Below are 25,590 nucleotides of genomic sequence, written 5' to 3'. Positions count from 1 at the left end.
GATGATGGGCACTTTTTCATATATTTGTTGATCACTGGTATATTTTTTTCTGTGAAATGTCTGCCCAATTCCTTAGCCCATTTATCGATTGGGTTCTTTGTATTTTTGGTGTAAAGTTTTTTAAGGTTTTATAAACTTTGGAGATTAGTGCTCTGTCTGAACTGTGTAGGGAAAAGATTTTCTCCCACTCTGTAGGCTCTCTTTTCACATTATTGTTTCCTGTGCTGAGAAAAAACTTTTTAGTTTGAATCTATCCCATTTATTGATTCTTGCTTTTATTTCTTGTGCTATGGGGGTCTCGTTAAGGAAGACTGGTCCTAAGCCAACGTGATGGAGATTCAGTCCTACTTTTTCTTCTATCTGGTGAAAGGTCTCATGCCTAATTCCTAGATCATTGATCCATTTTGAGTTGAGTTTTGTACAGGGTGAGATATAGGGGTTTAATTTCATTTTACTTCATATGAATTTCCAGTTTTGCCAGCACCATTTGTTGAAGAGGCTATCTTTTCTCCATTGTAAGTTTTTGGCACCTTTGTCATAACTGTACTTATGTGGGTATGTCTCTGTGTCTTCTATCCTGTACCATTGGTCTACCTATTTTGGTGCCAATACCATGCTGTTTTGGTTACTATTGCTCTATAGTAGAGTTTAAGGTCTGGTATTGTGATACCTCCTGCATCACTCTTCCTGCCCAGGATTGCTTTGGCTATTCTGGGTCTTTTGTTCTTACAGATGAATTTCATGATTGCGTTTTCTATTTCTATGAGAAATGTCATAGGGGTCTTAATTGGAATTGTGTTAAATCTGTATAGCGCCTTTGGAAGTATGACCATTTTGACAATATTAATTCTGCCTATCCAAGAACATGGGAGATCTTTCCATCTTCTAAGGTCTTCCTCAATTTCTTTCTTCAATGTTTTGTAGTTTTCATTGTAGAGATCTTTCACCTCTTTGATTAGATTGATTCTCAAGTATTTTATTTTGTTTGAGGCTATTGTGAATGGAGTTGTTTTCCTCATTTCCCTTTCAGACGTTTCATCGCTTATGTATAAAAATGCTTTAGATTTATGTGTGTCGATTTTATAGCCTGCTATTTTGCTCAATACATTTATGAGGTCTAGAAGTTTTCTGGTGGAATTTTTTGGATCCTCTAAATATAGAATCATGTCATCAGCAAATAGTGACAGCTTGAATTCCTCTTTTCCTATTCATACCCTTTAATTTCTTTGGCAATACTAAATTGCTCTGGCTAGTATTTCAAGGATGATGTTGAATAGAAGTGGTGAAAGAGGACATCCCTGTCTTGTTTCAGTTTTTAAAGGGAATGCCTTCAGTTGTTCTCCATTAAGAGTGATGCTGGCTGTGGGCTTAGCATAAATATATGCCTTTACATTGTTGAGGTATGTTCCTACTATCTCTATTTTTTCTAGTGTTTTGAGCCTGAAAGGGTGTTGTATTTTGTCAAATGCTTTCTCTGTATAAATTGAAATAACCATATGATTCTTAACCTTAGATCTTTAGATGTGATGAATTACATTTATTGATTTTGGGATGGTGAACCAACCTTGCATTCCCAGGATGAACCCCCACTTGATCGTGATGCGCTGTCTTCTTAATATGTTTTTGGACGTGGTTTGCCAGGGTTTTGTTAAGGATTTTTGCGTCTATATTCATCAATGATATTGATCTAAAATTTTCTTTCCTTGATGTGCCTTTGCCTGGTTTGGGTATGAGGGTGATATTAGCTTCATAGAATGAGTTTGGTAGGGTTCCCTCCTTTTCTGTTTCCTGGAATACTTTGAAAAGTATTGGAATGAGTTCTTTTTTGTAGGACTTGTAGTACTTTGCTGAGAATCCATTTAGTCCTGGGCTTTTCTTAGTTGATAGACTTTTGATGGCTTTTTCTATTTCATTGCTTGATATTGATCTGTTTAAATTGTGTATGTCCTTCTGGTTCAGTTTGGGAGGATCATATGTCTCTAGAAATTTGTCGATGTCTTCAGTATTTTCTGTTTTGTTGGAGTATAGATTTTCAAAGTAGCTTCTCATTATGTTATGTATCTCAGTGGTGTCTGTCATGATATTTCCTTTTTTCATCAGAAATTTTAGTACTTTTGAGTTTTCTCTCTCCTCTTTGTTAGTGTGGCTAAGGGTCTGTCTATTTACTTTTTCAAAGAACCAACTTTTTGTTTTGTCAGTTTTTTGAATTGTTTCTTTTGTTTCAATTTCATTGATTTCAGCTCTGATTTTAATTATTTCCTGTTTTCTACTACTTTTGGTGTTCTGTTCTTCTTTTTCTAGGGCTTTGAGCTGTAATGTTAGGTCATTTAGTTGTTGACTTTTTATTCTTTTCTTGAACGCTCCATGCAATGAATTTTCCTCTTAGTACCCCTTTCATATGTCCCAGAGATTTTTTTTTTTTTTTAACATTTAAAATCACAACGACATTTATTCAGTATTGTATTTTACATTTTGGGGAAGATGGTAGGAGGAGGAAGGGGTAAAAGCATCTCATTGGAGTCCCCAACATGTATGATACTTCTGATAGTACAAGAATAGGATGAAATGGCCAGGTAATCAGATGAAAATTTCCCAATATTTTCTAACTGATTTCTATAATTTAAATGATAAGATGTGTAAGTGCTAAGCCCATGGTAACCAATGAATTTTGGTTGCCACTTCTACCTGGGTTCCCCACAGGCTAGGATACACCTAGACATTATCATTCCTTTCCTTCCAGGGAATGAAACTTGCCTAGAAAACTAGGGAACTAAAAGTACAGTACAGTTTGGGTAACACAGCTGGCGACTTTCTCTCCATTCTCCCCACCCCACTATGCTAGGGAAGGGCTCAGAGTAGAACTTCCCAGGTGGCTTCCCTTGTGTCCCAGAGATTTTGATATGTTGTATCGTCATTCTCATTTCCCTCCTAAGAATTTTTTTTTATCTCCTCCCTGATGTTTTCTGTTTTCCATGCTTCATTCAATAGCATATTATTTAGTCTCCAGGTGTTGGAGTAATTTCTGTTTTTTATTTTGTCATTGATTTCTACTCTCAGTCCATTATGATCTGATAGAACATAAGGCAGTATCTCTATTATTTTGCATTTCCTAAGGGCTGCTTTGTGGCATAACATATGGTCTATTTTCGAGAAGGTTCTGTGTGTTGTTAAGAAGAAAGTGAATTCACTTGTTGATGGATGGAATATTCTATATATGTCTATTAAGTCTAGGTTATTGATTGTGTTATTGAGTTCTGTGGTTTCTTTGTTTAGTTTTTGTTTGGAAGATCTATCTAGTGGTGACAGCAGTGCATAAAGTCACCCAGAATTATTTTGTTGTGGTCTGTTTGATTCCTGGAATTGAGAAGGATTTGTTTGATGTACAAGGGATACACCATTGTTTGGGGCATAAATATTTACTTTCGTTAGGTCTTCCTGATTTATGGTTCCCTTAAGCAGTGAAATGTCCTTCTTTATCCCTTCTGACTAACTTTGGCTTGAAGTCCACTTTATCCGAAATAAGGATGGAAACCCCTGCTTTTTTACTGGTTCCACGTGTGTGGTAGGTTTTTTCCCATCCTTTCACCTTTAGTCTGTGGATGTCTTTTTCTATGAGATGTGTCTCTTGCAGGCAGCATATTGTTGGGTCTTTCTTTTTAACCCATTCTGCCAGTCTATGTCTTTTGATTGACCAGTTTGGGCCATTAACATTCAAGGTTATTATTGAGATGATTTGTATTCCCAGTCATTTGGCTTATTTTTGGTTTTTAACTTGACTTGGTTTCTCCTTTGTTTTTTCCTTTAAGGTAGTTCCTCCCTTTGCTGACCTCCATTGTTGTTTTTCATTTCCTCCTCATTTGTTGAGAATATTCTGTAGTGCAGGCTTTCTATTTGTAAATTCTTTTAACTTTTATCGTGGAAGGATTTTATTTTGTCTTCTAATCTGAAGGTTAGTTTTGTTGGGTATAGGATTCTTGGTTGGCATCCATGTTCTTCCAGAGCTTGAAATATGTTGTTCCAGGCCCTTCTAGCTTTTAGAGTCTGGGCTGAGAAATCTGCGGATATCCGTATTGGTTTCCCCCATATGTAATCTAATGCTTTCTCTTGCAGCCTTCAAAATTCTATATTTTGGACGTTAGGCATTTTCATTGTAATGTGTCTTGGTGTGGATCTGTTGTGATTCTGTGCATTTGGTGTTCTGTAAGCCTCTTGTATTTGATTTTCCATTTCATTCTTCAGGCTTGGGAAATTTTCTGATACTATTTCATTGAATAGGTTGTTCATTTCTTTGGTTTGTATCTCTGTGCCTTCCTCAATCCCAATAATTCTTAAATTTGGTCTTTTCATGGTGCCCTATAGTTCTTGGAGATTCTGTTCATGATTTCTTACCATCTTCTCTGTTTGGGCAACTTTATTTTCAAGATTAAATATTTTGTCTTCATTGTCTGAGGTTCTGTCTTCCAAGTGGTCTAGTCTTTTGGTGATGCTTTCCATTGAGTTTTTTATTTGCTTTATTGTTTCCTTTAGTTCAAGGATTTCCGTTTGGGTTTTTTTGAGAATGTCTCTTTGTTGAAATGATCTTTTGCTTCTTGCACTTCTCTTTCAACTGCTTATTGGTATGATCATTCATTGCCTGCATTTGCTCTCTTATATCATCCTTTGCTTCATGAATCATTTTAATTATGTATAATCTGAACTCCTTTTCTGACATTTCTTATACCATGCTGTCACTGGATTCTATTAATATAGAATCTAGGTTTGTTTGGATCATTTTCTTCCCTTGTTTTTTCATGTTGTTCATGTATCTTGCCCTCTAGCAGTGCAGATCTGGGGTACTGCAGTTTCCTCCCTATAGGCTTATAGTGACCCTACAGGTTTCCAAAACCTTTACTTTAAGGGAGCGATTAATATTAGAAGTGCTCAGTTCTGACAGTATGCAACCCTAAACCAAATAGCCCTTTGAGGACATTAACAATATTGGCATAATAAACAGAATGAGTTCAATTATTAGCTTCAGTATCACAAACAGATTTGCAATAAGGTCTGCAGTTTCTAATGGAGGATGAAGAGGATGTGGAGGGGTGTAGGATGTAGCTGTTAATGGGATAAGAAAAGAGTATATAGGCATAGAAAGAGTGAGAGTGTAATCAAAAGAAGTTAGTTGTTAGCATGAGAAAAGGGAGAAAGAGACTCTGAGGGATCAGGTAAATAAAAGGAAGGTAGACCAAGAAAAGTAAAGAAATAAAAACTTAAAAATTTTCAAAAAGGAAGAAAACAAAAAGAAAAAAGAAATAAAAAACCTGGACTATAACAGTCATACAGTATTCAAACCTCCCAGTCTTCAGTAGTCTGATGCGTGAGAGGTAGGATGGGATTTGCCCCACCTAAAGATTGGAGCTACCACTTCCAGGATAATCCAAGAAGGCCACTCTGGCTTCCAAATATGTGGGCTAATGGGGAGGTGCAGCGCGGGGGTGTGAGCGTGGTTGGCTGGAGGTCCTAGAGGCAGGGTATGGTCGGTCTGTTTGAGGGATCCTGGAGGCGACTAATAGTCTGGGGGTTCTGGTGGCAGGGAGCAGTCAGTCAGTCTGGGGGCCCTGGAGGCAGGGAGTCGTTGGTTGGGCTGAGGGGTCCTGGAGACGGGGCTCAGTCAGTCTGGCCAGGGGTCCTACAGGCCCTGGCTGTTGTCTAAAATGGCAGCAGCCACATGTAACCAAACCTGCAGGTGCTGTGACAGTGAACTTCCAGGCAACAGCAGGCAGCTGGCGCTCCACTGGCGGTCTGCGGTCAGTCTGCTGACTGCTGTCAGACAATTGGCAGGTGAACCTCGGGTGGTGGATGATGGGTAAGTGAAAGGCAGGTGATGGACAGGCAAGAGGTAGGCAAATGGCGGATGATAGGCACCAGTCTTGGAGCAATCTGCACTCAAAAAGTAGTCGATATGCTGGCTGATTGCAGGTGATCACAGTAGATAAATGGGGTAAACAGCAGGAATCCATAAGCAGCAAAAACTGCCTCACCAAGAAACAGATGTCCTCTGCTTGAAACCCAAGTTTTGGAGGGACAAGGAACACAGCCTCCCTCATGTCTGCCATCTTGGATCCACCGAGAAGTCTTTTTAAATTAAACATTTTATAATTTTTAGCTTTCATTTTTGAAGTAATGTTAGACTGAACAAAAGGTTCATGAAGACTGGCACATAGTTCCTGGAGACCCTTACCAGTTTTGTGAAATGCTACGTGGTCTTCATACAGTTTCCAGAGTTCAGTTTGGCTTATGTGGAAGCAGGGACATGAGCCAACGATGGTCTTGTTCAGGGTTTGCCCCTTGTTCCACTGATCCCCTTTTAGTCCAGCCTCCTCTTGTGTTCCAGTGTCCTGCTTCCCTGGCTTCCTCCAGTCTGGGATAGTCTAGAGATGTGAAAGAAAAAAAATGTATGCAGGCACACACACACATCTGTCTGTATTGATCAAAAACTGTGAGCTCATCCTAATATCCTCAGTCGTAAACCAACACCACAGCATTTGTGACAGTAAGAAATCTGGCTGTCTTTATCTGTTATGTACTTACTTAATTGATCCATCTTGCAATACAAATGAGTTTCAAAATTGCTAGTCTACATTCCTCTGAAGAACAAATTTACTCTGGGCTTGGTGACCATGACTGTAATCCCAGTAACTGGGGAGGCTGAGGCAAGACTCAAGTTCGAGGCCAGTCTGGGCAACTTGGCGAGGCTGTCTCGCCAAAAATAAAAATGGCAGGGGTACAGGTCAGTGGTAAAGCGACCCTGGGTTCAGTCTCCAGTACTGCAAAAAGAAAAAAGAGAAAAAAGAAAAAGAAAAGATTTATTCCTTGAAGTAAAATATTTGTGTACAGTTCTTTTTGTCTTTAGTGTAAGAATATGGTCAAAACATGTTCCACAGTTATTAGGTTAGGTTTTTAAAATTCTTTACCTCTTTATTGTGGTTATTTTATTCCTTGATAACACTTTCATTTATTTTACTGTTTTTATTCTGTTTTGGTTCCTCTCCTATCTAGGTTGATTTTATTTAATTATCTGTTGAGTAAGTCAAACACTGCCGTGATCCTAAAACTCAACAGAAGCTAGGGAAGCTGAGGCAGGAGGATCACAAGTTAGAGACCAGTCTCAGCAATTTAATAAGACCTGTCTCAAAAAATTAAAAGGACTGGGGATGTAGCTCAGTGGCAGAGCTCCCACAGGTTCAATCCCCAGTACGAGACAGAAAAACAAACAAAAACAACTCAAACTCAGAGATGCACTTACCCTGCTACACCTTGTGTCCTTTCCACCCTGTTCCTGCCGGTCTGGAGACGAGCAGCCTCTTAGCTTCTGGTTTGCTCTCCCTTTATTTCTAGGATGGGAGGACACTCACGCACATGTTCTCACATCCCTTTTTTACATGCAGTGTATACTGTAGGTAGTGTTTTGTTGGGGGGCAGGGTACTGAGGATTGAACCCAAGGGCGCCTAATCACTGAGCCACACCCCACCCCTTTATTTTTATTTTCAGACAGGGTCTCTCTGAGTTGCCTAGGACCTCCCTAAGGTGCTGAGGTGGCCTCTAACTTGCCACCTTCTGCCTCAGCCTGCTGCATTGCTGGGGTTGCAGGTGTGCTCCACTGCGCCTGGCTGTAGATAATCTCTTGAGCTTGCCTTTCTTCCTGTGACATCATACCTTGAAGCCATTCCATTTCTATTGAGAGGTAGCCTTCCTTCAGTTGTCAGAGCCCCAGGGCTGGGGTGGGGCGGGGAGCCATTGAGCAGGTGCATCACCATTTATCCAGCTGTCCCTGTGAGTGGTTTTGTAGGTTGTTTCTGTATTTTGATTTACAAGCAGTACTGAGGTAAAAAACCTTGCACATATACTTTTATATCATTAGAGGTGTGTTTTTGGGGTCAATTCCTGCAAGTTGTCAAAAGTGCACATTGTTTTGTTGGATGCGACTTGGGATTTCCACCGGCAAGGTGTGAGCTTGCCCGTTCCCCACAGTCCCGCGGACATGGCGGCTGGACACTTCTTAGCCTTCTGGCAGCTGGATGCATGTTTCATTTCTCTTGGATCAATGCTCAGGACTTGTATAGCTGGATTCTATGGTAGTGTGTGTTTAAAAGTATCTGCCAGAAACAGTCTTCTCAAGGGGATGTCCCACTTTGCACCCCTGCAGTGTTGGAGGGTTCCCATCCCTCCTGTCCGTGTCAGCACTGACTGTGGTCAGTCTTCTCCACTCTGGACCTTCTAGGAGGGTGTAATGATGTTTTGGCTGGCTTTAACTTGCATTTCCCTGGGGATCAATAATGTTGGTCATCCTCAATTTGCCATCTCTGTACCTGGTTCGGTGAAAGTTCCGTTCAAGTGTTTTCCTTTAAAAGAGAGGGAATAACAGGTGATTAAAATGGTTTAAAATGGCCGTCTGAGTTTTGAGACTTGTTTGTATGTTCTGGATGCAAGTTCTTTATCAGATACATCTTTTCATGTATTTTCTTCCTGTTTGTGGTTTGTCTTTATTCTCCTAATAATGCCTTTTGAAGAGCAAAATATTTTAATGAACTTGGATTTATCAGTTCGTTTTTCTGTGGGTTGTACTTAAATTTTTTTTTTTTCTTTTAGTTTCTCTTGCTTTATTTGCTTTATTGTTAGACATGATGTATCAACATATAAAACAGAGAAGAACAGTGATACTCTTGGGCCTCAAAAACTGCAAGGAAAGCAGAGGTCCTTCCCAGAAACTTTTCTTAAAGTTCAGGCATCCAAGTGATTGAGCCAAGATGTGGAAGGCAGACCAGAGCCAAGGGAGAAGTGGACTAAAGGCTCCTTCTCTCTTCTCCAGAGCCAGGACAGCCCTGGGAAGCCTCCACCAGCAGCCAGTCCATGCAGGCAGGATGCTGCCCCAGGGAAGAGTACCCAGAAAGTACTTCATCTTGAGGGAGAGAAGGGCGATTTTACACGGTAACTAAAAGCACCTTCCTCCCGTTCCCAAATGAGGAAAAGGAAGGTATAGTGCTTCCCACCCCAGCTGCCCTGGGACTGATGCCCTCACAGGTAGCGTTTACCAAAACCTGCCCCAGCTCAGACCCTGAGCAACTCCCCAGGTGCCTGACGTTGACTTGGGGGGGGGGGGGGGCTGAGTCTGGGTGTGAAACCAAACAGATCTTTATTTGCAGTTGTCACTGGGGCCCTTTTGTGCTATTTGTTTGTTTGCTAGCCTGCTCTTCAGCTGCATGGCCAGGCGCAAAGCCTAGATGACATCTTGCAGGACTGAGATTAAGATCTTTTAGTTAAAATTTTTTTCTTTTCTCTTTTTTTGGGTGGGTTGTATTTTTGGTGTCAGAGCTAAGAACTTTGCCTACCAGTGTTTCTCAACATTTATTTTGCTTCTGCCCTCTTAAGGAGACTTTTTAGACTTTTGTTTTCCTATCCTCATGAAATTTTAATACCATAGAGGTAAGAATTTTTTAATGTGCTTTGTACTTGTATGTTAAGAATCACAGATGCAATCCCAGCGGCTCGGGAGGCTGAGGCAGGAGGATCGCAATATCAAAGATAGCCTCACCTAAAAGCAAGGGCACTAAGCAACTCAGTGAGACCCTGTCTCTAAATAAAATACAAAATAGAGCTGGGGATGTGGCTCAGTGGTTGAGTGCCCCTGAGTTCAATGCCGGTACCAGAAAACAAAACAAAACAAAAACAAAACAAATACAAATCTTAATTTTTAAGTAGAAATAAAAAGCTATTAGAACCTAGACAGAGACCTTATACAAATATGAACCCAAAATGGGTCATATACTTAAATACAAGATGCAAAACTAAAACTTCCAGGAGAAAACCTACATGACCTGTGTTTGGAGATAAGTTTTTAGTTACAAAACCATAAGCAGTCTGTGAAAGAACCAAATGCTAAGTAGGACTTAGTAAAATACAGAAAATTCTCTGTGAAAGAGAGTGTTCACAGAATGGAAAGACATACCAGAAATGGGGAAATTAGAAAACACATGTCTGATATGAACTGTGTTCCTAATAAATTAAAAGAACTCAGCTGGGTGTTGTGGACACACCTGTCATCCCACACCTAGGGAGGCTGAGGCAGGAGGATGGCAAGTTCGAGGCTAGCCTCAGCAACATAGTAAGGTCTTAAACAATTTAGTGAGACCCTGTGTTGGGAAAAAACAAACAAACAAACAAAAAAAACGGGCTGGGGATTTGACTCAGTGGTTAAGTGCCCCTGGGTTCAAATGTGTGAAATATATGAACAGAGACCTCACCAGTGGTGATGCTCGGTGCCACCTAAGTGCGTGAAAATGTGTTCCAGCCAGTTTTCATTAGGCAGAGAATGAGCAGTGAGCATTGCACTCCTGTGTGGGTGTCTGCTCTGGCTCAGGTGTGGCACAGGTGGGAACAGCAGGGACGTCCAGTTGTCACCTGGGGACTTGCCAGCTGATTTGAAAAGTCGACGTCCATGCAGAAACCTGCACAGGACTTTGGTAGTGGCTCTTTTATAATTGCCCCACATTGGAAGTAACCAAGATGTCCTTCAGTAGGCTAATGGTAGGTAGAAAAACCACATCCAGAGTGGCCTGTCACTCAGCACTAAAAAGAAATGAGCAACTAAACCATGAAGTGTTAGGGGAACCTTAAACTGCTTGTTACTAAGTAAAAAAAGGCAGTCTGGAAAACACCGGTTTGATTCCACACTATTTGAATCCATGTAGAGGACACTATGGAAGAGGCCAGCTGTGGGTGAAGGTGAACAGGTCAGGGTTGGCCAGAAGATGGTGCTGGTGTGCAGGAAGGGCTGATTAGTTGAGGCAGTGGGCTTTTGGGCAGTTGGGACTGTGAATTTGCCATACCTTTTCCAGTTCACAGGGGGCCCTGGTGTTGGGGCACGCTGGATTTTACATCACAGTGTGAACCTTGGTGAATGCAAATTGAAGAAAATCGCCTGGGATGTTGGGAGATCCCAGAATGGAGTGCAGGCTTGTGAAGCTGGGCTGTTAGAGATGTGGAAGGCAGAGCTGAGCTCTGCGACCGGGTGCAGCCGGTGTGTGAACACGGTGCCCTGCTTGTTTGGGGTGCAGGCCAGCAGTCTGACACTTTGCTGTGCATGGGGGCCCAGAGGAGAGAAGCGGGTGGAGGTGGCGCAGGGAACCAGGTGCCTTGCTGTCCTGCAGCCCCTGCACCTCTATACTGGTGCACGGGTTGGAGGCAAAGCTGCGTGTGTGAGGTGAGGGGCCACAGAGGTGGTGGTAAGGAGCAGGTCACCTGGAGGGAAGGGAGAGGGAGAATCGGGAGTCTGGAAGCAGTGTGTTAGTCTACTCAGTCACGCATAGTATAGATGGGGACTCGAGAAGGGGAAATTCATTTTTCTGCCAGCCTCTGGAGGCTGTAAGTCCAAGGCCAAGGGTCAGGGTGCCAGCTGGGTTGGTCTCTGGTGAGGTTTGCAGGCATCTGTCTTGTGCCTGTGCCCTCACATGGCAGAGATTACTGGTGTCTCTGCTTAAGAGGACACATCCTATTGGATTAGGACCCTTCAAGACCCCATCTGACTTTATGGCCTTGTCTCCAGATATTCTCATTGGAGGTTTGGGCTTCAACCTGTTGGATTTGGGAAAAATTCAGTCCATCACAGACAGACGTAATAGAAGGGAAGGTATGCTCTGAAACCTGTATTTGGAGAAAGCTGAAGTTTGATTTGAGAGGTGGCTGAGGGCAGGCAGGTACGTGTTCCCGTGGGTGAGAGGCATCTTGGGATGGAGGAAGCTTGGGTTGGACTCAGGGTTGGCAGGGGAGCGTCAGAGCAGGCAGGAGGCCTCCATGGAGGTAGAGGAAGTGTGTCTATCCTCTGCTATCTCTGCTGTGAATCTGCCATACCTGGTCCAGTTCACAGGGTGGGGTTCAGAGTGGAGTACAGGCTGGGGATTGCTGTCTGAGCTTCTGCCAGGTACTGGTGAAGTGTGGGCACCACTGGAGTGGGTGTGATCAGGAAGAAAAATCTGGGTGGGGAGTGAGACCAGACCCTGCAGGGACCTTTGCTTTGTTTTCCTGGACCAGAAGGGCTGGAGGGAGCGCAGGTGCCACGTCCCCTGGGCAGATAGCCTTCCTTGGTGACAGGGATGCCTAGCAGAGGGCCCAGTCTCCCGGCCCTCTGCCCATGGTTCTTGTTCCATTCCTAGTGACAAGAATGACTGCTGGGATCTTGGTAGTTTTCTTAGCATAGGGAAGTTTGGTTAGTTCTAAACTGTCCCTGCTGTGGAGGACCAAGGGGGGCGTGGCGCAGGTCCTTCTGGGTCAGGCGTCAGGATGCTTGCTGAAGCACCAGAGCCCCTGTGCCGAGGGGCACAGTTCATAATGCAGCATCTTCAGAAGGACTCTCAAGGACCCTTCCTCATCTTGCACGAAGATTCACCTTGGTTTTGTTCTGTGCCTGTGCTTTTGCTTGGTAGCATGCCTGGCATGCTTGATAAGGTGTTAGATTTTTTTTTCTTTTGGCAGTTAGCAGCGCTTTTTTTTAGAGTAATGATGGCAAGATGCTCATGCTTTTCACTTGGGTCAGACGTGGTGATTCCCTTAGTAGGAGCTGGAGTTGGTGATACCTGATAGTTCAGCTGGGAAGAGAGACCAGGGTGCAGCCCAGGGCCACCTGCAGATGCTGGCTGTGCGGCAGCGGGTACAGAAAGCTTGTCCTGGTTGCGCTGCTGAATGCCTGCACCTCTTCAGCCGTTATTTCTTCACATATTTTTTCTGTTCCCTCTTGTCCCTCCCCTTCTGGTGACTTGGGTGCCCTGTGTGACGTCTGCACCAGTCTTGCAGTGCTTGTGCAGCACGTGTGTGGAGTGGTCTCCTGGCAGCAGCTCAGAGCCCACTTGAACTACGTGCTCCAAAAGTAACATTCTGAAGGTGGGAACGTGCTCTTGCTGAGCACAGCCTCAGACTGAAAGGCCAGGTGCAGGCTGGACTTCACATAGCTGCAGGCCACAGAGGGCCGAGTGTCAGCTTGGTGCTGACCACCTTTCTCCGCCCTCATTTCCCCACATTTGTCTTTATCTTAGGCGATCTTTTCTCTGCAGTGCCGGATCTGTCAGTGCAGCACGTGTTTTTGTTTCGGTGTGTTTGTGTTCCCTCAGATGCTGTGGGGGCAGGACGACGGTGCTCTGACGCCACGCTGGGCACGTCCAGGTCTTGGGCTGGGCGCGGGCTGTGCTGCACTGGGAGCCCCAGGTGTCGTCTTTGGTGGTTTGGAGACGTCGTGCCCTTCTTCCTGCTTATCTCTTGTTGGGCCCATCCCCTGTGATGGGCTTCCCTTCTCGCATTGGCCTCAGGTTTTTTTTTGTGTGTTTGTTTGTTTTTAGTTTCGTCTTTGATAAGCAGACAGACATTCTTTTTTTTTTTTTTTTGCAGTACTGGGATCGAACTCAGGGCCTTGTGCTTTCGAGGCAAGCACTCTACCAGCTGAGCTATCTCCCCAGCCCAGACAGACATTCTTAATTTTAATGAGTTGAGTTTATCAGTTTTTCTTCTGATCAGTGCTTTTTGTGTCCTTCCCATGAAGTCTCTTCCAGCCCTGAGGTTGCGGAAATATTCTGTTATCTTCTTAGATCTGTATGGTTCGTTTTTTAGCTTGTGTCTTTCTCAGTTTGTGTGTGTGTGTGTGTGCATGGAATTACCATGCAGTATCACAGCTAGCTCAGTTTTGCTAGTGTTTTGAATTTTTATAAACGTAATATTCTAGCATGCAGTGTTTGGGTCTGTGCCTCTATCCGCCTCTTGCTAATGAGGCTCACCTGTGTTCATATCTGTAGCATGTCTGTCTGTCGTGGTCTGGATGTGAGGTGAGACACATGAAAAGCTCACGTGTGAGACAATGTGCGAGGGTTCGGGGGGGCAGTGACGGGTTGTGAGAGCCTTGACCCGATCAGTGAGATGGTCACTGGTGGGGCTCACTGGGTGGTGACTGCAGGCAGGTAGCACATGGCTCGAGTGGTGGGCATTGGCGATGTGGCTTTTGGGTATGTATTTTGTATCTGGCAAGTGAAGCTCACTCTCCGCTTCCTGAAGTTCGGTGTGAGCTGCTTCCTCTGCCACACTCTTCCACCATGGTTTCCTGTTTCACCTTGAACCCTGAGGAATAGAGCCTGCTGTCAATGGACTGAGACCTCTGAAACTGTGAGCCCTCAAATAAACTTTTCCTCCTGTACACTTGTTGAGATCAGGTTCTTCTGTCACAGCGGTGAAGAAGTTGACTAAAACACCATCCTCGTTGTTGGGCTGTTTCCAGGCGGCCTGCTGCATGGTGAACTTCAGTTTCCTTGTTTGCTCCGTGGTGTTAGCTCTGCATGTTCTCATACAGCCCTCTTGGTGTATGTGTGTGCACATGACTGTGGGCTTAATTAGGGGACCGGGGTGACTGGTCAGCATCTGTCTCTGTTGTTTGCACACATGGCCCTGGGTTCTGAAGCAATAGTGGCACACGAGTGTATCAGTGGCTCTGTATTGTCTGCAGTTAGTGTGGACGGTCTTCTTTTCTCCTCTATTTCTACATTTTTGGTGGATGTGAAATGTATGTTAGTAGACTGAGAGATTGGTTTGACATTAAACAGTGTGATTCCTTAACAGGCCAAAAGAAGCATCATGCTGTCACCTCAGTTGACAGAGAAGCACGCGTTTGAGAGCATGGTGACTTCTCTTGTGAGCTCTCGCCAGGCTTAGCTTTGAGGTTGTGCTGGTCTCATCAGTGAGCTGGAGGGGACTCTGCTCTGTGCAGGGAGAATTTCAGGTACAGAATCTGTTCTAACGGTCATCACTTGTGCTGTGTCCACGTGGTGGGCTCTGAGGTCCAGTGTGGGTGCACAGTCCCTCTCGGGAGTGTGCCCTTTCCCGTAGGTCCCACTAGCAGTTTGAGGATCATGCCTTTGGGTTTAGGATGGATGCTGCACGGACCCTCCCAGTGAGGAAGCTCAGTTTGAAGTGGCATTCTTAAGTGTCTGACTCGGGTTCCATCTGTGAGCAGCTGGGCTGTTCCCAGGTGGTCACCTCACGGGTAGGTGAGCCCAGCACGCAAGTGCTCTCCAGTGACGTGGTGCTGCTCCTGGTGTTGTGGAGGTGCTGGTTCCTGAAAGGCGTGGTATGGGGGGGTTCATGGACATGAGATTAAGAGTATTTGTGCCCTTGGCTGGGCTTGCTGTGGTGCCAAGAACAACCAGGTAAAGAGGAGAGGCTGGTGTGAGCCCCACAGTCCCGTGTGCTGGTGTTCACTCCATGGGAAGCTGCAGTCATGAGTGTGACGAAGTCATGAGAGGCCGCCTGGCTGTGGGATGTGGATAGCTGTGCTCGTGGGAGCGGAGAGACGCCAGGACTGGTCATGCCATTCATTGAGGCAGAGAATGCCGGAGGAGCCCCCAGTGTTGGAGGGAGTCTCCTCTTACTCCCTGTTGTGGTTTGGGTGTGAGGTGGTCTCCAAAGGCTCCTTTGCTAATGCAGGAGGTAAAATGGTTAGACTGTGAGCACGGTGACCTAACCAGTGAGTTAGGCCATGCCATGGACTCATCATCGGATGCATTCCTGGGTGGCAGCTGTAGGCGAGTAGTGCTGAAGGGAGTGATCACTGAGGGCGTGCCTTGGGGATGGTTTATTTTGTTCCTGGTTCTGTCTGTTCTCTCTGCTTCCTGGCTGCCATAAGATGAGCAGGTTTTTCTCTGTCAGGCCCTCCCGCCTTGATGTTCTGCTTCACCTCAGGCCCAGAGCTATGGAATCAGCCAGCCATGGTTCTGAAATCGTGAGCCAAAATAAGCTTCTTTTCCTTTCCTCTGAGTTGTTCTCAGTGGGTCTCTTGGTTACAGTCACACAGAGCTGACCAACACACACCCATGCCGTCAGCCCCCCACACTGTGGTTCTTCTGGGGGTCTTGTAAGCCTCCATGACCACATCAAGTTGCCCGCACTATCAAGTTCGCTGGTTTTAGTCATCCTGAGTTTTCAGTGCCCAGGTGACAGTCCCCACAGGCTGGACTGAAGGTCAGTGGAGGGGAGGGGGCTTCCTGGAGGAGCGCCATCCGTGCAGGCAGACTGGGGAGGTGCCGGGGGTCCCTACTGAGGGGCTGGCCACAGCTTCTCTTCCCTTCAGGCCGTTCCTGCGGCAGCATTCCCCAGGCCGGAGTCCTTGGACAGGAAGGCCTCTGATGACTGACAGATGTCGTCATGGTCCTCTCTTTTTTTTAATTTTTTTTTCTTAGTTGTAGGTGGACACAATACCTTTGTTTCATTTGTTTATTTGTATGTGGCGCTGAGGATGGAACCCAGGGCCTCACATATGCTGGGCAGTGCTGCACCGCTGGGCACAGCCCCGCCCCAGCCACAGCACCTCTTAAGAAGAAGGTGAACCAGCGTGTTCTGTCACTGTTTTCCATGGCCTCCATGACACTGAGAACCGGTGATACCTTGCCAACGTCTGTAACTCGGTGACTGTAACGACCTTTGACGTTGGTGTCTCGTGTTGGTTCAGCATGTCCTGCACCTTTCCTCCCCTGGTTCCTGAAGGCAGAGGCCAGGTGGGTCCTGCCCAGGCAGGGCGAATGCCCTTCCAGGAGAGTTGTCTTTCACGAGGCGTGACTCCTATGATGTCAGAGCAGGTGCGTCAGAAGCTTTTAGGGCATGCTTAGAGGAGCACCACCTCCTGTTAGGCTCTGGACGTCTTCGTCACCCAGAAGGAAGCCCCGTGTCTGTTGGCGGTCGTCCCTGCCCATGACCACCTCCAGTCTGCTCTCTCTGCATCTGGCCTCTCTGGCCACACCATGTAAACAACATTACGGGATGTGTGGCCCCTGTGGCAGTACATTTTAGTGCTTTCCTTTCTGGGCTGAATGACCCCCGTTGTCTGAGTGTAGTCGGCCCTCCATACCCAGAGTCTACCGATGTGGACTGAAAGAACCTTGGGAAAAGCTAGTGTGTTCTGAAACGTAGACAGACCTTTTCTCTTACCATTATTCCCTAAAGGGTAGTCTGTAGCAACTGTTTACATAGTGTTTTCACTGTTAGGTGTCACAGGTCACCTAGAGATGATCGAAAGTCTCCTGGAGGATGTGTGCAGTTCACGTGCAAATCCTATGCCCTTTTGTAGAACAGGCCAGAGTGTCCATGAAAACACCCTGGTGCCCTGGACAGCTCCTTTCCCACCTTCCAGGTGTCAGGAGCATTCCTGCACTGCTTTCGTGAGGCAGTAAGGTTTTTTTATTTCTTAGTGGCTGTTGGTTCCTGTGAATTTTCTGGCCATGGTCTTTACTTTCTTCCCCTAGGAAGAAGAACACGACTGTGAACTGGCAAGCAGATCCGAGGATGAGGCTGGCCGGCAGCAGCAGCCTCAGGTGACGTGCATGGCCCCGCCAGGGCTCTTGGCCATCACAGACTGGGCGTATGCTTAACTATCACACCAGGGCACGGGGGTCTCGGACTGGGGTTGTCTGCAGGTGGGGAAGACTGATGCTAGCATACAGGGCAGGTGCCACAGCTTACTACCTCCCCTCTGCTGTGTTTCCATGTTGTGTGACAGGAGGGTCCCTGGGCACAGGTGGAAGGGGAACCTGGTGACCTGGGGTGGGAGTCTGGCTTATGGCAGGCCTTGTACATGGTGCCCTGACTGCTTTTGCTGCAAATCACACTTACCTGTGAGGGAAGCCATGAGAGTGGCTGTGGGTGGGAGGCACTCTGGGGACACCTGCAGCCTCGAGTGTGGAGGCAGGTGCTGAGGTGTAGGGTGGCGGTGTCCTCCTGTGCCGCCTGCTCCTTTCTCTCTTGCCTTGTGTCCACCTTGCTGCCTGGTTCCGAGCCTGGCCCTCACTGGGAGTGCCTCTGCCCCCAGACGGCGCCCAGCCTGGAGCTGGAGGCACTGCGCCTGAGCCTGAGCAACATGCACACGGCGCAGCTGGAGCTGACACAGGCCAACCTGCAGAGGGAGAAGGAGACAGCACTGACCGAGCTGCGGGAGATGCTCAATGGCCGGCGTGCGCAGGAGCTGGCTCTGCTGCAGAGCAGGCAGCAGTGTGAGCTGGAGCTAGTCCGGGAGCAGCACGCACGAGAGAAGGAAGCGATGGCACTCCGCTGTGGGCAGGAGACGGGTACTGCACGCTGGCGTGGGCAGGAGAGGGTTTTGCACACGAGGGCCAAGCCAGTGCACCTCCGGCTGCACTGGACTTCATGGCACCCTCTTTAAGAAATGGCCTGCTTGTTTTCTGGGCCACCTTTCCTGTCAAGAGCACACACTCCTGTCCCTGTTCCCTGGGAGGCAGGGCCCTGCATGGACTAGTATTATTTGTCAGCCCCACCCAGATGCCCCTGGGCTCAGACCCTGTCCTCCTATCCTGAGCTGAACATGATTCTCTTGGTTGGCAGTGCCACCCACGGGCTAACCTGAGTACTTCTTAAATTTGCTGATTCTTTATTTTTAATTTTTACAGACTGCATTTTGATTCATTATACACAAACGGGGTACACCTTTTTGTTTCTGTGGTTGTACACGATGTGATTCACAATATTCGTGTAATCATACATGTATATATAGGTTAATGATGTCTGTATCATTCCACCATCTTTCATACCCCCACCCCCTGCCCCCTCTCATTTCCCTCTATGTAATCCAAAGTTCCTCCATTCTTCTCTTAACCCCCCCACCCCTATTATGTATGATCATTCACTTATCAGGGAGAACATTTGGCCTTTGGTTTTTTGGGATTGGCTTATTTCACTTAGTGTGATATTCTTCAGTTCTATCTATTTGCCTGCAAATGCCATAATTTTATTCTTCTTTATGTCTGAATAATATTCCATTGTGTATATATACCACAGTTTTTTATCCATTCATCTACTGAAGGGCATCTAGGTTGGTTCTACAGTCTGGCTGATTATTGGCCCAAACTGAGCTCTTTATTTTTGACTAATAAATGCTTTCATGTTTTGTTTTTAATAATTTTTATGGTACATTGTTTCTTAAGTAGATCCTACTTTCATGCACGTCTTTAAGAGTTTTTTTGAGATAAAATTGACACAGTGCACAATCCAGTAGCTTGAAGAATCTAATCTGGTGGCTTTTGGTGTATCTGCCATGCTGCGCAGATGTCCCCACAATTGCAGTTCAAGCAGTTCTCAGCACAGAAGACGGCTGCAGGCCAGTGCTTACGCTGCTGCTTGCTGCTTGGCTGCCACTGGTCCCTGGAACAGCATGTGTGGCTGTGGCTGTGTGGAGAGCCCCTGCCCTGGCCTGCCTCTCCCTCACCCCTTGGAGCTAGTTTTCTTAGCTCATGTGGTGCCCTTCTGTGTTTCTTCCTGTACTTTCAAGCAAACAGTGTCTTTTAATTCTGTTCCTTTTTATTTGATGTAAAATACAGCCTGTCTCTCAGTCCTCTCTGTGCTGCTCTCTCTCCACCAACCTGGTCTGTGCAGGCCCTGTCTCCTCTCTGTGGCCTCCCAGCCTAGGGTGTCTGGGCCTGGGTTTGCTGGCCCTCCCTCCTGGACACAGGGTGTTGTGAGTGTCCACTGAAAACGGCCCGAGGTGCTGGAGCCTTGTCTCCGGGGTGATGGCTCTGGAGGTGAGACTCGGGTCTGAATGGCTGTTGTCTGTCTCACAGCGGAGCTCAAGGAGAAGCTGCGGTCAGAGAGGGAGAAAAGTGTGCAGATGCTGGAGGTGGGTGAGACTCAGAAGTGTGGTTCTGTGACCCTCCATGCAGGTGGACCCAGGTGCGCTGGGTGGCTGGCCGAGTGAGTTGTTGCCCGTGTGAAGACAGCTGTGTCTGTCAAGTGACTTGTGCTGTTTCTCACTGAGCTGTGTGATGTGAGGGTGCTCATCACCCTCCACACCTGTCCTGGGACACCATCCCTGTCCACTTGGACTTGTGTCTGGTGGAGGAAGGGGAACATGGCCCTAGGTGTGGTGCATCTGGATGCCAGGATGCTGTGGACTTTTGGGAGCCAGCCCCAGCCCCAGTGAACTGGGGGGCTTCTTCTGAGGCCTGGCTGTGCTCAGGCATTGGCCAGGGCTATTCTTTTGGGGTTGGGGTTCATGCTCTAGCCTTCCACCCCCCTGACTTGGCAGTGGGGAGTTGTTTTTTAGGAGACTTGTCCAGCCCCTGGACAGTTTGGCAAAGTCACCATTGGGCCCTCGGCCTTGTAGGGAAATAGCTTCACAAGCTTTTAAGAATGACTATGAAATGCACTTTGAATTTAGAGACTGATTTTGCTCGGGGCAAGGTGGCCCTGTTCTAGTGTCCACTGTCTATCTCGTACAACCTCCTGCTCTGTCTTTGCAGCAGCTGGTGGGGCACTGGGTGGCCATCATGACCTAATTCCTGCAGTGACAGTTCAGTATGGGGTTAAGGGCTGCCCACTCTAGGTTTTGGCAGTGATTGAACTTTCTGTTCCACACATAATCAATAATTCACCATAATCCTCTTTTTCTTTTAAATTAGGCCCTGAAACAAGACTGGGAATCTGAAAGAGAGTTATGCTTGGAAAATCTACGCAAAGAATTATCTGCAAAGCACCAGTCAGAAATAGAGAATTTGCAAAACCAGTTTCAGAAAGAGTTGGCAGAACAGAAAACTGAGTTGGAAAAGATTTTTCAAGCTAAAAATCAGGCTGAAGGTGAGCATAGGACTACTGCGAGCTGGTCTGGCGGGACTGAGTTTCTCTGGGATGCTAGTCTCAGGATCTCACAGCTTACCACACAGACCAGACACACTTCTGCCACCTTTGGTTTTCAGTGCCAGGTGGGCCTGGTGGCAGGTTGGGAGACCTCCTTGCTACCCATTTGACTTCCATTTCAAAAACATCTTTTATGTGTTCATTTACTAAGTTGCTACCAAAACAGTAGTTTCCGGTGGTTGCTGCTGGCACTCCAGTGGGTTGGCGATGCTGCCTGCCAGCCACCCTGTCTCTTCCTCCTCCCTGGGGAGAGCAGAGTGGCTACTGCGATGGGATGCGGGCTGGGCCTGCTGGCTGTGGCTCAGCCTCGCCCTTCCCAGCCATACCTCTGGTGTGGAGTGCTGTCCAGGCCGGCATGGGCCTAGGATGGAGCACAGTAGTGGGCAGTGAGACTCGCTGTGGTCATCTCAGTGGTGACCTGCAGCCAGTGCTGCTGAGGAGGGAGAGTGGCATCTCCTTGAAAATGAGGTGAATTGGTGCTGCCTTCTAGCCTCCCTGAAGAACCTGGAGGCTCAACACCAGGCAGCCATCAGGCAGCTACGAGAGGACCTGCAGGCAGAGCATCGCCAGTGCCTCGAAGACCTGGAATCGAGATCCAGAGAAAGGGAGAAGGGACAGCAGCTGGAGGTAGGCACAGTGTGCTCATTGCTGGCGTGTGCTCAGGGAGTTCTGTTATTGCTGAGGCCTTTGAGGAGACTCATTTGGTGGATGCACAAGGTCAGAGTCTGAGGTTCATGTCATTGTGACATTCTTGCCTTGTACTTAGAAAGTGCATGTTCTCTAGAAGTACACCTGGGATGTTGATGAAGATCCCAAATGCTAATTTGGGCGTGGCAACACACACCTGTAATCCCATAATCGTGGGAGGCTGGGATATGGCTTAGAGGCCCGGCCCTTCACACTGTGCTTAGTGGGTACTTGACATTGTTCGAGTGTGAGGTGACCTGCTTCTTCAATGTGAACTTCAAGCACCCCTTGTTCTGAGTGATGGTCCTGCTTCACATTAGTGGTGTTGTGAGCCCCTCCTGCAGGTCCCACCTGTGTCATGTGTGTGCCCCTGTCCTATGCCCAGAGGGTGCAGACAGACAGCTTCACAGATGATGGCTGCAGCTGGGAGCAAGGCTGCGGCAGGAATGACGCAGCTGACTCCAGGCAGCAGGCAGGTGGCCACACTGTCCCCAGGGCAAGGACATGCTGAAGTTGTGCTGTGAACACACATACCCAGAATTGACTGTTACCTGTTCTTGCTGTGCCGCCCAGGCTGGCCTTGGGCTCCTAGGCTTGCGTGACCTTGCTGCCTCAGCCTTGTGAGGAGCTGGGGTCACAGGCAGGCATCATCACACCTGGCTGTTACTTTTAGGTGACACTGACTGTGGCCTGGGCCTCGTTTAGGTGGAGCTGCTCTGGCGGCTCTGTTCTAGTTGCCCGGTTTGGGGTGTGAGTTTCCACTCTGCATGTGTCTGGCTCCTGCCTGCCAGCTGCTGGGCCCTGAGGGGTTTGCAGGTAACACAGACCATAGCACAGAACCGTTCCTGGCACTGCCTGGGCTGGTCTCCTGCGGTCCTCACAGTGTGCTTTCCTTTTCCAGCTGGAGAATCTTCAAGCATCCTATGAAGACCTGAAGGCCCAGTCACAAGAAGAAATCAAGCGCCTGTGGTCCCAGCTGGAGTCTGCGAGAACCAGCAGAGAGGAACTGAATGGTGAGCAGTTTTGTGTGGGAGATTCAAGCCCTCCAAAGCCAAAACTGTGTGTGCTTTTCATTTTCGCGGTGCTGGGAACCCAGGGTCTTGAATGCAATGTAAGTGCTCAGCCAATGAGACACATGCCAAGCCCTGAAGTCATGTTTTCCATCATCAAGACCCCTGCACTGGAATTTAGTAGCTGTAGTTAGCACAAAAAAGTGACTTTTAAAGCTTGCTGTTTTATTCTGTGTTCTGGGGCTGTGGAAGTCAGGCACAGGAAGCAGCAGTCATTGGGAATGGTTCTGAAGTGCAGGAACCTTGCACTGGTTGCACTGTTCCGAGGTGGAGATTTGTGTGTTAGGAGAGCCATGGTTTTATCCTTAGGGTTATACAGGCACTCAGCTGACTTGCCTAAGGCTGTAGACTGACATCTTGGGGCTGTCTTTCCAGCATGAGGTAGGTGCCTGTGGTGCTCAGCCTTCTCCTGGACACTGCTGTGAGTGCCTTGCTGCTCACTGTGTAGTGCTGCCTCAGGCGGGAGCTGGTAGCCTGCAGTTGTTCCAGCTCCGGTGTTGAAGGTCGATCCCTGAGTATTCAGGGCCCACCAGTGGTGACCACTTTGGGGCAGTTTGGTCCTGCTCTTCTCTGGTAGCCAAGCCCTTCATTCACATCACGTTGGTTTCTGCTCAGCTGTTAGGACATGGCTGCTCCAGAGCAGGCAGAGCCACTTGTGCCTGTAGGCAGGGATAGCCAGGCCTGGCTCAGGCCATGCACTGGCAAGGGAGGCATGGGCTTCATCTTCCAGCCCCAGGTTCTGTCTGTGACCACGTGCAGTGGGCAGTGTGTCAGCTGTCCTTCCCTCGGGTCTGTGAGTCACTGGAGGCTGGAGGAGAGAGATGACGGGACCAGAGGTGCGCTGCACGTGCTCTGGCCCCTCGTGCTCCTCTACAGGTCTTTCTTCACTCTGAGGCCCCAAGAGGGCGCTCTGGGTGGTGACAGTCCACCCTGACCAGCTGGCAGCTCTAGGACTGTAGTTCTTGTGTGGTTGTGGTGTGCCCTGATCAGTCAGGAGCTCTGTGATGTCTGGCCCTCTGGCCAGGGGTCCCCACAGGTGAAACCCAGCTGCCTGTGGCTGCATGCCTCCCCAAACCCACTTCCAGGCTTCTTGGAGTTGTGCAGGATCCAGGTCCCATGGATGTGGGATTGACACTTATTTCTTTTCTTGGAAGCTGTTGCTGGGCCCATTCTTCCTGCCACAGTGAGTCTCTCTGGCTCCTGGACTACCAGTCGGAGAAAGTGCTGCCTTGCAGGGGCTCTCGAGGTGCTGAGCAGCCTGGGAGGGCACTCCTCCGCCCCCAGGTCTGGGCCTGGGCCCCTCTTGGCATCCGCTTGGTGGCCTCCCTGTCTCCCATGTTTGTAAGTGTTCTGCTCTGGTGATTGTGAGTCTCTTCCTGTTGAAGGGTCTCTGGAGCCGCTCCTGGCCCGTGCGACCTGCCTGGAGGAGCTGGAGCATCTGCGGCGAGACTTTGCTCAGCAGCAGCAGCGGGACAGAAGCCAGCACGAGTCTGAGCTGGAGCAGCTGAGGGTCTATTTTGAGAAGAAGTTGAGAGATGCTGAGAAGACTTATCAGGAGGACCTGACTCTGTTTCAGCAGCGGCTGCAGGAGGCAAAGGAAGAATTCCCTCTGGGGTCTGAGGAAGTCAGGTGCTGAGGAAGCAATTGTCACTGGGAGTGGTTCTGAAGCGCAGGCGGGACCTTGGGCCAGTTTGAATCCTGTGTTTGCCATTTGTGCCAGTAGAGACTGGTGGCCCAGTTTCAGAAGTGAGCTCTCTGGTCTGGATTGGACGTGAGATGGGGCCACACTGGCACCTGTGGGTCGCTGGCTGTCGGCCCCTGCTGTGGCTGCAGGCGCCCTGCGACTGGTCTGGCTCCCTGTCCCAGGATGCTGACTGAGCTGAGGGCAGACCTGGCCATCCCATCCTTGACCAGGGCCTCTGCTTTGTGCCCAGGGAGAGTGGGTGGGTGCCGCTTAAGGGGTCACGTGTGACGCTTTTAAACATACTTTCTTTCTTAGTTCATCCTGTACGTTTTTAGAAGAGATGTCTGACGGAAAAAGAAAAGAACACAGTGATCAACTTGACAGTCATCTTGGGCAGCAGAAGGTGATGGCCTTTGTCTTGATCGCTGAGCAAGGGTTGTGGTCACTGCTCTGTGATTTAGAAGTAGCTGTCTGCCAGGGCAGGGGGATCCATTGAGGGAGGCCTGCTCTTCTGAGGAGTACCTCTGTGGCCGCACATCCTGGCTGACAAGCTTCCCTCTGCCCGTGCCCTCCCTGAGCCACCGGCCGGCCTGCCTTGACAGTCGAAGGCTGTGCCGCTGTTTTGCTTTGAGTTTGATCCGAGCCTCTTTCTGCCAACCCGCATGTTTCCTGCTCCCTCAGTTACCCCCTCGTGTGTGTTCTGTTGCTCTTGCTGCTGCTGCTGCTTGGGTGACTGTTAATACACGTGGACAGTGCAGTCGAGGGCCTCAGAGGGACCCGCGTGAGACACCTTGACATCGTGATGGCAGCTCTGTGGCTTCCCGGGCGTGCAGCCTCCCGTGCTGATCTGTCCAGCCGCCCCTCACCCCGCCTCCTCCCCCAGCACCCTTCCCGGTCCTTGGAAGGGTTCAGCCTCTGTTGTGTTCAGTCTCTGTGCAAAGCACTCTGCACACAGCTCCTGGGGTGCTGGCTGGTGTGACTGGGTCATCTGACGCCCTTCCTTGGAAGACCCGCAGCCCAGGGCCCGCCGGCCTGGCAGCGCTGCCTTCAGCACAGAGCGCTCTGCCTCAGGGCACTCTCTCCTCAGGTCCAAATGGCTGCAGTCCTGGTCGTGTTGGTCGACAGGGGTTCCATGGCAGAGAGGCCGCCTGGGGCTCGGGCAGTAGAGACTCGTTCTATCACATCCATGGGGCGTGGCCTGTCCCTTTGAGACCCTCCTCCCTGGCTTACAGGTGGTGCCTTCTCCCTGTGTCCTCCCTTGGTGGTCCTTCTGTGCGATCTGTGTCCTGGTCTCTCACGAGGACACTGGTTCTATTGGATCAAAGAACGCCCTAGTGACCTCTCTTTATCTTGACATTTACCTGTGTCTCATCTCTAAATGCGGTCCCATGCCAAGGTCCTGGGGTCAGGGCTGCCGTGTGCGGGTCTGGGCGGGGACCCAGCGTGGT

At 48.3% G+C, this 25,590-nt stretch overlaps 1 protein-coding gene across 5 annotated transcripts in view; it reads left to right on the top strand.

Moving 5' to 3' along the window:
- LOC306637983 (pericentrin-like) overlaps positions 1-25,590 on the top strand; it is a 56,979-nt gene that overhangs the window by 3,904 nt on the left and 27,485 nt on the right. For 4 of the 5 annotated variants that reach the window (XM_079100992.1, XM_079100991.1, XM_079100994.1 and 1 more), the window contains exons 3-10: positions 17,305-17,373; positions 17,868-18,123; positions 19,630-19,685; positions 20,467-20,641; positions 21,192-21,328; positions 22,290-22,401; positions 23,844-24,087; positions 24,458-24,545. In XM_079100992.1, the coding sequence (XP_078957118.1) occupies positions 17,305-17,373; positions 17,868-18,123; positions 19,630-19,685; positions 20,467-20,641; positions 21,192-21,328; positions 22,290-22,401; positions 23,844-24,087; positions 24,458-24,545 (1,137 nt within the window). Of the gene's footprint in view, positions 1-17,304; positions 17,374-17,867; positions 18,124-19,629; positions 19,686-20,466; positions 20,642-21,191; positions 21,329-22,289; positions 22,402-23,843; positions 24,088-24,457; positions 24,546-25,590 lie in introns of those variants that run through there. The other variant, XR_013757333.1, reaches the window with a different exon arrangement.

This window comes from Sciurus vulgaris, assembly GCF_902686455.1.
Source record: "Sciurus vulgaris genome assembly, chromosome: 10".
NCBI classification, from domain to species: domain Eukaryota; kingdom Metazoa; phylum Chordata; class Mammalia; order Rodentia; family Sciuridae; genus Sciurus; species Sciurus vulgaris.
This window is presented reverse-complemented; position numbering and strand designations above follow the sequence as displayed.